General features: G+C 44.1%; 1 protein-coding gene across 1 annotated transcript in view; it reads left to right on the forward strand.

Annotated features, from left to right (window-relative positions):
- utrn (utrophin) overlaps positions 1-12,119 on the forward strand; it is a 78,557-nt gene that overhangs the window by 4,449 nt on the left and 61,989 nt on the right. Inside the window, 16 exon segments of the mRNA XM_046869331.1 lie at positions 318-443; positions 642-875; positions 953-1,125; positions 1,820-1,964; positions 3,235-3,410; positions 3,639-3,774; positions 4,639-4,788; positions 5,591-5,734; positions 6,056-6,157; positions 6,554-6,671; positions 6,862-7,040; positions 7,193-7,310; positions 7,741-7,946; positions 8,397-8,551; positions 9,618-9,655; positions 9,658-9,806. Of these exon segments, the coding sequence (XP_046725287.1) occupies positions 318-443; positions 642-875; positions 953-1,125; positions 1,820-1,964; positions 3,235-3,410; positions 3,639-3,774; positions 4,639-4,788; positions 5,591-5,734; positions 6,056-6,157; positions 6,554-6,671; positions 6,862-7,040; positions 7,193-7,310; positions 7,741-7,946; positions 8,397-8,551; positions 9,618-9,655; positions 9,658-9,806 (2,349 nt within the window).

Consider the following 12,119-nt stretch of genomic DNA (forward strand, 5'->3'; position numbering starts at 1 on the left):
TTCCCAGAAGAGTGGAGTTCATTATAATAGGAAATAGGGACTAAATGTGGAACAGAATGTTCAGAAAAAGGAGCACATAAAAGTTTGTGGACACCTGGGCATAAAATTTGTGTTATTTTTATAAATATGCAAATTACAACATACCCCCCCCCGGATTAATCAGGCAGTTACGTGGCCCTTGTTTGCATACATTTGCATATAAGATGATTATATATGATTGGGTGTTAATTTTATAATGTAACAGCACAAGGCAAAATCTATGTCGCCACTGAGTTTTGTGTGTGTGTGTGTGTGTGTGTTGTGTGTGTGTGTTTCAGCTGAATGAAGAGAAAGCACGTATTGAGGAGGTCTTAAGGAGAGGCGAAGACCTGATCCAGTCTGCGTCGGATGACAAGCGAGATGAGATACGGCTAAAATTGCAGCTACTACACACTCGCTACAGGGTATACACACACACACACAAACACACACCACACACATTGTAAAACCCCACTCAGTGTCTGTGGTTTGCTTTCTTATTATATACTAACACTCTGGACCAATCAGAATCAAAGATCTGTATCTAATTTGCATAATAGCATACAATAGCTCCCATTATGAATGATATAAAACATCTCGTTTTCTCCCGTCGCCTTTCTCAGGAGCTACGCATCATCCGAACTCGTCCAGCGGGAGAAGTTTGTGTTGACTCCGCCCACTCTTTGTCCCCGCAACCTCGTCAGGAAGAGCAGCGCGTGTCCCTCTCGCCGTCCTCCTTCCTGCTGGACGTCAACAAGGTCCTGTTAGCCATGGCCGACAACGAGCTCCTTCTCAACTCATCAGAGCTCAGCGGCGGCCTGTTTGAGGATTTCTCCGGCCAGGAGGACACGCTGAGGGTAACGCACTTCGAAATGCGCTCCTGCGCTGGAATTTCAGGTTTTTCTTTTTGACTCGCTCGTTTGTCTCTGCGTAGAGCATCAAGGAGAGTCTGGAGCGAGTCGGCGAGCAGGTAACGGCGTTGAACGAGCGCCAGCCAGACGTGATCCAGGACGCCTCCAGACAGGAAGTGGAGCAGATTGGGGACGCGCTGACTCAGCTGAATGGCGAGTGGGACCGCGTGAACCGCATGTTTAGCCAGCGCAAAGGGTGAGGCGACGTCTGGTGACCGGTGTGAACGCACGTCTGCATTTTCTCGCTCTGCAGTCACTCCAAAAACGTCTGGAATGTGTCGTCATTTTGCGGTTTTGAGCTCATCGAAGGTCTTCCTGATCTTTCATCGTCTTCCAGTGATGTTCTTCCGCTTGTGAAACCAGCAGTTACGGCCCAGTGATCCTGGAAACTCCTTTCATACATTTAATCTCAGAAGCGTTTTTGACCTACGCATTTATAGATATTTATTATTATCTAGATAGTGTCAGTTGTTGCTATGGAAACGAGGTGCATGCCTTTTACATTTTATGATTAAGAAAAATTTATGATAATAACAACAGACAAATGAAAAAAGACCTGATGTGAGAGTTTTCAGTTCTTCTCCAGTCTGATAGTCGCGACTGCCCTTTTTCCTTTTACTTTCCGCAAGCTTTATTCACCGAAACGCGAGCCTGAGTGCTTCTGTTACATTAATATTCAACGTCCGGCACGGCCTGAAATTCGAAACGAGCACGGGGTCGACGAATATCACGCATAATGACATGCAAATGAGCCTCATTTACTCCGCCTTCGAAAATTTTGCATGTGTTAAACGCATTATGAGTAACAATTGGGGTTCTGAGACTGAGATCTCTAGCTTGTACTGCTCTTAATGGAAATGTTCAATGTGTGCGTGTTTGTGTGTGTGTAGATCGTTTGACCGTGCCGTTGAAGAATGGAGGCGGTTTCACTGCAACATGAACGACCTGTCTCAATGGTTGCATGATGCAGAACAGGCTCTGGCTGAAGAACCCAGACCCGAAGAAGAACCGGCGCATACCCGCGCTCAACAAAAGGTCAGGAAAAAGGTCGAAGCTCAAAATGTGGATTTGGAGATCCTGAAAAAGAAGGGGTTTGCAGGGTTGAATGGAATGACTATAGACAGTTGAGACACCTGAGCATAAGATTGGTATTTGCTCCATTTGAACGTCACATTTCGTCCCCTGTTATGATATCCTTCATTCTTCTTGGAAGATGTTCCACTAGACTTTATGGAGATTTGTGGAGATTCATTCAGCCAAAAGGGTGTTGATAAAGTCAGGTACTGATGTAGGTGAGGTCTATAGCAGGAGATCTGATCAGGTTTGAATCTCTTAGTTCAATTGTGTGGGAACAGTTTTGAGGAAGAACCACACATGGCTGTTAGACTTCCCGATACTTTTGTCTGTGTAGTTTATATGTGCTTTCATGTACGATTTTATAAACACCTATTCAGTGACCACTGATCAGATTGGATGCGATCCGATCACCCAGAGATCTTACAAGGCCTAAGGCCTGGGAGAGCTCATTTCAGGAGACAAAGTTGCTCTCTTTTATGGGAGGCACAAAAAAAGTTTTAATAGTTTATGAATTTTGCAGATTAATCGGCACCGATAGTTGATTACTGGAACTATCGTTTCTCTGCAAAAATCCTTTGCGATTAGTTTTTCCGGGTTGCGTCTGTGCTGGAGTGGCTGAGGCGGTCTGCCATCATTACTTAGTACGAGAGCGGCCTCTAGAGGCAAATCACTGTTGTTTGTTTTGAGTTCATAGTGCATTAAATAAAGCTACTAAATACAATGTAAATTTTATGAATTTAAAAGATTAACTGAATTTAAATTGAATCTTAATGTAAAGCTTATGAGCAAAAATCTTACACATTCTTTTATATAAGATTACCGATTTATATGTGTAAAGCTGCTTCGAGACAGTGTCTATTGTAAAAAGCGCTATACAAATACAATTGTACTGAATCAAAGCGATTTATTTTACATAAACTCAAACAGTCGATTTTAAAATGGCCATGTTTAAATGTCTTCACAAAAACCAGTGCATTAAAACAGAATTAAGGAAGATTTTTTTCCTGTGACACTAATAGACGCTATGCAGTTATATATACTTATACATAAGTAACGAAATGAACTTAATGACTCAATAAACGATTCGTTCATTTTGGTGAATGAGATTCAAAGAACCGATATTCAATCTTTTTATCACTACTGGGCACAAGTACAAAAAAGAAATAGACGTGTAGCATGTGTGCGTCCACGTGCTGCGTGTGTTCTCATGCGTGTTCCTTTCACCCAGGAGCTGGAAGACGGCCTTGCGAGTCACGAGGTCGTCCTGGTCGAACTGGTCCGATCAGGAGAGCACATCATTACACAGCTGGCTTCTCCGGATGGTCCCCTGCTCCAGGACAAGCTGGACAACCTGACGCATCGCTGCGACGTGGTACACGCCCGAGTCGCCGAGCGCCGCCGAAGGTAATGCGTGCTTGGACATACAGCAAGGGTTTTATTGATTTGTTCCTGCAAATAATTTAGTTACCATGGAGATAAAAGCTTGGTGTGTTTTATTTTATTTATTTATATATTTTACCTTCACTTAGAGATTTCAAGACAAAATTGTTGTAGCTGTTTACTGGCGTTTGAATGATTGCAATGGAAACAAGGGTGCACTAACGAGGGAATTGTGTGTGTGTGTGTGTTCAGGTTAATGGTCACCGATCCCGCCGTGTCGGAAATGCTACAGCGCAGTGCCGATTTGTCTCGTTGGTTAGAGCAGGCAGATGCCGCCGTGTCGTCGCTGCCCGCCACCAGCGCCGACCAAAACCTGCGCGACCTGAAGGTGAGACGACGTCGAAACGCCGCGGCACAGCCGTCGCTACACCGTGCTCTGATATCGCGTGACAACAATCATCCCATTTAAACCTGAACTCATTACTCAGACTCCTCCCATTTTTTCCTGAAAGCTGAAGGGTGGAACAGATGAGACAGGAGGAATCAACACACACTTTCCCGTTCAATCCTCTTCAGGCCTATATATTTTTTTTAAACGTTGACTCATCGCTTTACTACATTAAATAATTAATAAATGTTCTTTAGTTTACTATTGTCAAGTCGTTCTCAAAGTGCAAGGCACGCCCCTCTAGTGGGGAATAAAGAAATGACAGGTGGGGGCACAATGTCAGGATTGATATAATTCTTTTCTTCATTCATATTCCTTTTGATTTCCTTTATTGAAAATAAAGGTCATACACTTGAAACAACCACAAATGAACAATTAGGTCATTAATGCAAGTAAATTAATACAGTCAGGTTACCCATCACTTGGAAGAGAAAAAAAAAGAAAGGTTTGAAAAATCGAGAATGTCTTTGCCATCGGGTTGAATCGAGAAACGTGTCTCGGACGATCGCTCCGATGTGGTGCTTGGCTCGTCTTCGAGCTCATTTGCATGAAATTTAATTTGTCGCTTGTCACTGCTGAAATCTTGGCTCCATCACCCATGGCCCCATGGGGGGCGCCATTACTATTACCACGCAGAATACAGGTTAATGTTCTCGGTCTAGGTGGTACAGTATATCGCCCTGTTTTTTTACCTTCTTCTCGGATTATCGTTTACTTGCTTGTATTTACATCATCATCCATTATCTCTCTTTTTCTTTATCTCCCTCTCTTTATCTCTGTTTCTTTTCCTTTGTCTCGGTTCAGGCTCTGACTGAGGAGATGGATTTGCAGAATGAGAGTTTGACCTGGCTGAACAGACATGCAGCTCAGATCCTCACAGGCTCCAACCTGAAGACTGCCGAGAGACAAGCTCACACCTCCGAACTCCGGCAGATCAACATGACCTGGAGCAAAGTAACCATCGCTCGCACGCTCACGTCCGGAATACTATTCAGGAGTCGTTTTTGGACTTTTGATATTAAATATAAGACTGCGATATTGGATTTCCGTTCATGCCGTAGCTTAAAGGGAAATAAAGCAGGAATTGGGGTGTAAGAAAATATCAATACAGTTGAGTATTGCGATATTTTGTTTGGCGACACTGTATCGAATTTCAAAAACAGATATCGAGATAAAAAAATATTTTTATATAACATTCATGAAAGTCGTTTCGTTTTGGGTCCACACTGAGGTGTTGTTATCAGTCACTGGAAGCGTAGCTTTTTGAAAACGCTTTCCGAAGTGGATACTTTTTAAAAACGTCGCTGTCGGAAACGATGAGACGTTTTTACTCGATGCCACGACGTTTCAAAGAGACGGAAAGTAAATAAACAGAAGGCTGGAATGACGCGGGTCGAAATGTCTTACGATATGCGCTTATGCAGTACAGGGACGTGAGTGTTTTGAGACGTGTCTGGGTGGATGAGCAACTTTTGGGAAAGATTGAAAGCAAAACTGTGAGTCTGTGAGCCTCTGAGTGTTTTTAGACGAAAACGGCATTTTCAATATTATCCGAATCCTAAAATAAGAAATATCTCAACAAATCTCTATTCAGTATCGCAATGTATCGTATCGTGCCCCCTGTATCGTGATGCGTATCGTATCACCAGATTCTTGCTGAACGTTGATTTGTTTAAAGCAACTATATGACGCCTTTATACCATAATAAGGACACTAAAAACACAGTGTGCTGATTTGACTTGCCATCTGTCCGTAGGTGTCGCAGGAGTTAATAGAGAAGGTCAGGGAGGTGGAGGCCAGGCTGCAGTTCCAGGAAAGGTTGAACGTCTTGAGCGACTGGATCCATGTCACTCAGCAGCCCCTGAGCGGACGCTCCGAGCTGTCACTTTCCGAAACCCAGGTGAGCTACGATACCCGTCACAGAACCACGTCTACACCGGTTAGTATTAACTAACGTCTGGTATTCCAAGACGCCCGCTTCGTGAAGTCATACAAATCATGAACAACCCTCAAGAAACTATTATTAGGAGTCCAGGAACAAGAAGAAACCTGGAAGGAAACATTTAGTAACATCAGCCTCAGGGACAAATCTAATGAAGCAAACACACTGTAGTTCTGGTGAATTGTTTATCATTTGAGGTGATTGTGTACACATTTCTGGCCCCATAGAAGAGTAAGGATTTCTTATAAGGGTTTTTTTCTATGTTCTTTGCGTTTGAAGGTGCTGGAGTCGACTGTGAAGGAGCGGAGAAAAGAGCTGGAGGAGCTGCTCACATGTTCCAATGAACTCCACAGGAAACAGCAGCTGCTTCCTCAGGAAAAGGTGAGATATTATGGGGGATTTTAATATTAACGATAACATGATGGCATGGGATGGAATATTATGAGGTGTTCCTCAAGGTTCTCATCGAGGTCCCCCCAATATTCTGTATATACAAAGAGGAGTGTCCTGTTCCTTACTATCTTTTCTTATCTACCCTTCCCTCCTCTTTCTTTCCTCCCATGGTTTACTTTATGTATGTTTTCTACCTACAGTTTGTTTTTAAAACCTAAAGTTGCAGCTTCACCTCTGATTGGTGCAAAACCAGAATCAGAATCAATTAATAGGAAATTGTATATGACTAGAAAAAAGGGTGCCAAAAACAGGATGAGAACCATGGAAGAACATCATTAATCTTTATGTGTGTGTGTGTGTGTGTGTGTGTGTGTGTGTATACAGAGTCAAATAGAGCAGTTGGCAGCAGACTGGAAAGGTCTTGAGCTGAGACTGAAAGACAGGACACCGGTGTCTAAGTCAACATGGACACATCAGATCACGCAGCAACCCCTGTCTCCAGGTTTGTGACTAACACACACACACACACACACACACACACACACACACACACATACACACCCACCCCATTCACACATTTATGCAGACATTTAAATGGCCCATTAAAGTCCTAGTATGTGATTTTGTGTGTGTGTGTGTGTGTGTGTGTGTGTGTGTGTGTGTGTGTGTGTGTGTGTGTGTGTGTGTGTCAGTGTGTGCTGAGGTTCAGAGGGCAGTGTTGCTCAGCGAGGCTCCTCTCAGTGCCGCGTGTGTGAGCGACCGGGCCACCGAACTTGCTGACTGGCTGCAGCTCATTCAGCAGATGCTCAAATCCAGCATCGTTACTGTGGGAGACACGGACGAGATCCGCACCACCATCGGCCGTCTGGAGGTGTGTGTGTGTGTGTGTGTGTGTGTGTGTGTGTGTGTGTGTGTTGTTGGTAGCTGCTATCATTCTTTTGTTAAGGAGATTATTTGTGCATCAGTGGTCATTGTGTGTGTGTGTGTGTGTGTGTGTGTGTGTGTGTGTGTGTGTGTGTGTAGGTGACTAAAGGTGATCTGGAGCAAAGGCATCCTCAGCTGGAGGAAATTTTCACTCAGGCTCAGAACATCAAGAACAAAACGTCCGACCTGGACGTGCGCACCTCCATCACAGAGAAACGTACACTTCATCATCATCTTCTCTTTCATCTTCGTGTTCTTTCTTTTCTTCCTCCTTATCTTTTTTCTTCTTCTTTTTATCTTCTCATTTATCTTCATCTTCTAATTTTTCCTTCTTCATTTTCTTCTTCATCCTCCTCTTTCTCATCATCTTCCTTTTCTTTTTTTTCAAAAATTAATTTTTTCATACCTTTAAAAAAAAAAAAAAAATTATTTTCTCCATTTAAGTTTAAAAAAATGGTGAGGTAGCAGTTTAATGGTTGGACTTGAAGGTCATGAGTTTAAATCCCACACCAGGCTGCCTTGCCTGGGCCCCTGAACAAGGCCCCTAACCCCATAAGCTGCACAGTTATGTAAATAAGTATAAGGATGTCTGGCAAAAAGGCGTAACTGTAAATTTGTCTTGTTTGTCTCCTCGGTTCGTCTGGCAGTGGAGAAAGTGCGTGGCCAGTGGGACGGCACGCAGCACGGCGTCGAGGCTCGGCTCCTGCAGCTCGATCACATGACCACGCACAGCGACCAGTGGCAGGACCAGTGGGCTCGGGTCAAGTCTCTGATCGGACAGAACGAGGCTCGCATGTACAACCTGCTGCAGACGAGCCGAGAGCCGCTCACCAAGCAGATCGGCGACAACAAGGTGAGACCGTTCCGATATTAGGCCACGCCCACTCCGCTAATCGAACCGATTTTCACTGCTAATATTAGATCGGGCAAACATTTTAACACCGACGGTCCAGTATTTCCGTCCCGTCCCTTTCGGATTGTCCTGTAGGAGGAGCTCCAGGAACACTCTTTCTCCCAAGCTAGGCCAAGTTCTCCTGCTTCACGTCCCTCAGATCGTAATTGAACGAATGTAAAAGGATCCCGATGTTTTCCCCGTCGTTTCCCCGAGTACATGATATTCTTGCCCTGCTCTCCAAGCTTCGGTCCGCATCAGACATTTAATCAATCGCCCCCTTTATTCCTCCTCATTCATTTATTAAGCACAGAGGAACAAACTGTTTTTTTTCCTCTCTCTCTCTCTCTCTCTCTCTCTCTCTCTCTCTCTCTCTCTCTTTAAATCTCTTCTTTTTTTCTCTCCATCAAGGCTTTTCTGCAGGACCTGAGCCGCGATCACGTGACCGTGGCGGCATTTAGTGAGCTGTGCGCTCAGCTCCTGCAGGACTACGCCGAAGACGACACGCGCAGGGTCAAAGAGGTGATGGACAAAAGCGTCATGTCCTGGAACGCCATCAATAACAGGTATACACACACACACACACACACACACACACACATCAAAGCGAACCTGAGCAAACACTTCTGGAGACGGCATGAATAAAAATAAATCAATATACAGCATGAATGCTGTCAAGCAGTGCAACACACACACACACACACACACACACACACACACAAAACACATCAAAGCGAACCTGAGCAAACACTTCTGGAGACGGCATGAATAAAAATAAATCAATATACAGCATGAATGCTGTCAAGCAGTGCAACACACACACACACACACACACACACACACACAGCAATTCTGCTGCAAATACACAGTGTGGACTTTTCCACACTTCTCTTCACCCCAGTACACCAACTGTGTCTTTTCCTTCCTGTCTCTCCTCGACTTCTTTCCTCTTCATTTCCTTTCTGTTCCCCTCCATCACTTATTTTTTTCATCCTCCTCTCTTCCTTCCCTTCCCATCACTTCCTTCTATTTCCTTCTCTTTCCTTTCATTTCCATTTCATCTATTACCTTTACTTCCTGCCCCTCCTTCTTCTCTTCTCTTCTCTTCTCTTCTCTTCTCTTCTCTTCTCTTCTCTTCTCTTCTCTTCTCTCTTCTCTTGCCCTTTTCCTTCCTTTCTAATAATTTCCCTTTCTCTTCTTCAGTCTTCTCTTTTTGTTTCTCTCTTACTATTACCTTCCGTCTCTTACCTTCATCCTCTCGTTTCTGTTTAAATCCCCTTTTAACCCATAGTGTGTCCTGATTTCCATTCCCATAATTTCATTTTCCTTTAGATCATTTTTCTTTTCTTTTCTTTTCTTTTTGTGTGTGTGTTTATAAATGTGTAGGTGTGTGTGTGAGCATGTAGTTGTGTGTGTGTGTGTGTGTGTGTGTGTGTGTGTGTGTGAATATGTAGGTGTTTTGTGTAGGTGTGTATTTATGAGCACGTAGTTAAGTGTATGTTTGTGAGTGTGTAGGTGTGTGTTTGTGAGTTTGTACGTGTGTGTAGGTATGTGTTTGTGGGTGTGTGTGTGTGTGTGTGTGTGTGTGTGTGTGTGTGTGTGTGTTTAATTGCGTTGTGTGGTGTCCCTCAGGGCGTCGGATCGTCAGGCGGTTCTCGACTGGAGCTGAAGAACCTGCAGGTTTCTCTCAGGGAGCTTGAGGGTTTCCTCAAATGGCTGCAGGAGGCCGAGACCACCGTCAACGTCCTGGCCGACACTTCACAGAGGGAGGAGCTATCTCAGGACTCCAACCGCCTTCGAGAGCTGAAGGGTCAACTAGACGTGAGTACCACGTGTGTGTGTGTGTGTGTGTGTGTGTGTGTGTGTGTGTGTGTGTGTGTGTCGGCTTCGACACAGCAGGATGTGGAGTCGGTGCTGCTTTGCTGCCAAAACTTGATGATTTATGTTGGTTTGCTTTGTCTGGATGTGTTGCGGGTGAGACTTTGTGTGTGTGTGTGTGTGTGTGTGTGTGTGTGTGTGTGTGTGTGTGTGTGTGTGTGTGTGTGTGTGTGTGTGTAGATGCCCAGACACACTCTCTGTACTCTGATCATCCAGCTGCTCTTTTCCAGAAAGACTTACAACTGAGCAGATGAGGGTTAAGGGCACTGCTCAGGGGTCTATTAAATGGTAGCTTGACATGGCAGGGATTTGAACCCATGACCTTCTGATCCAGAGTCCAATGCCTCAACCACTAAGCTACCATGTCCCCAAAACTAATGTATCTCATACAGCTGAGAAATTTAGGGTCAAGGGCCTTGCACAGGGGCCCAACTGTGGAAGTTTGGACACATCTTAATAAATTAGGAGGTCTTGCAGGAGTGTGTGTGTGTGTATGAGAATGTTAGCAAAAATGTGTGTGTGTAATAACTCCAAATATGCACTTGTGTAATATGTATAATGCTAATTCAGCTCCTTGCATAATAACAGACCCTTGGGGTAGTCGGGGGTGTAGTGGGGTATTTTTGTGGGGAGGGGGGTCTTGTTTGAGTAAAGTGTACTGGAGTGAAGAGTATTCAAATCAGCAGCATTCATTCAACACCTCCAGGGCTTGTGAACGCAGCTGCAGCGTACCAGGAGGGCATCAGTTTAACACCTGTCTCGCTTCTCCTGGGGTTCACGCCTCTCCGGTCCACAGCCACCAAACGCTGCATTTTATTTCAGCTTATTGAAATGATGAAGGGCTTCCTGATTAGCTGATGTGAGCCACAGAGCCTCGCTGCAGCAGGGTGTAGCAGGACTTTAAGAAGCTTCATGATGAAGCAGAATGATGAGACCTGGTGATGTGGGCTTGAATCCAACGATCACAACCTCTCATATCAGGAATGCAAAGAGTCTTGGGTCTGAGATACACCACGAATCTTCACGCTTCTACACGTTCTGATTAATAAAAGTGTGTCCTGCTTAGAACATCTATTATTAATCCAGTGCAGGGTAAGAACCTTTTGGTTCTCAATAAGGTTCTCAGGATGTCTGCATGTGGGAATTTTACACACGGACATTTCAATTCCCGTCCCATCAAATACTTTTTTCATTTCCTTTGATGTTTCTTCCATTCCTGTTCCTTTCATCAAGTGCTTTTCCTTTCTTTTCATGTTACTTCCCTTCCTTTCATCTCTTCCCTTTTCTTTCTCTCGTTTTCCCTTTCCTTCATGTAAATTCTTTTTTCTCCTCTTCCTGTTCCTTTCATTTCCTTTTCCTTCATGCCCTTTTTTATTCCTTTTCTATCCTTCTTTCTCCCCTTATCCTCCCATTATTTTTCCTTCTTGCTTCTCCTTTTGCTTCTCGTTATTTTACTCCCCTTTCCATCTATCCCATAATTTCCCTCGTGTTTTTCTTTTCTAACGTTCATTTATATTCTTTCCTTCTCCTTTCTTTCTTTTCATATGTACTTTCATACTTTCTTTGCCCTTCCTCCGTTATTTCCCTTTTCTTTCCTTCTTCCCCTTTTCTTCTATCCCACAATTTCCTCTCTTTGCTCTTCCTTCCAATTTCCTTCCTGTTATTTTCTAATTCTTTTCCTTCTTTCCCCACTTTCCTTCCCTCCCATCTTTTCCAACTCATTTTCACCTCTTTTCTCGTGTTCATTTCTCTTTTTCTTTACCTTCCCCTCACAGCCCTTCCTATCATTTCTTTCTGCTTTTCTTCCTTTCTCTCCTTCGCTTCTTCCTTATAATTTTTCCTCTTATCTGTTCTTCTCTACATTTCTTTTCTTTCTCTTCTTCCCTTCTCTTTCCGTCAGAGAAAGACAGAGAGGAGAGCATTTCACTTTGGCGAGCACTGAGCACTCAGGAGATTGACGGACTCTCAACGCGATATCGCAGCACGCTCGATTGGACCCGCCTTCGTTCCTTTTCTTCTATTCTATTGTATTCCTTCGTTCTTTCTTTCACATTTTTCCCCCCTTTCATACATTCACTGCTGAGTTTAACAGCCGGTTTTAGCGCGTGCTCTTTTGTAGATAGCAGCAACATGGCATCCGTTCACAACGTCTTCCAGAAATGCATGAAAGAGGCGCGAGTACCCCGGCGCTAATGACGCGCGACGACTCCTAGCTGCTTTAACGTCGCTGATAAGAAGAGTGCGTCTTGTTTCTGG

The sequence above is a fragment of the Silurus meridionalis genome, chromosome 16 (genome assembly GCF_014805685.1).
Source record: "Silurus meridionalis isolate SWU-2019-XX chromosome 16, ASM1480568v1, whole genome shotgun sequence".
NCBI classification, from domain to species: Eukaryota; Metazoa; Chordata; class Actinopteri; order Siluriformes; family Siluridae; genus Silurus; species Silurus meridionalis.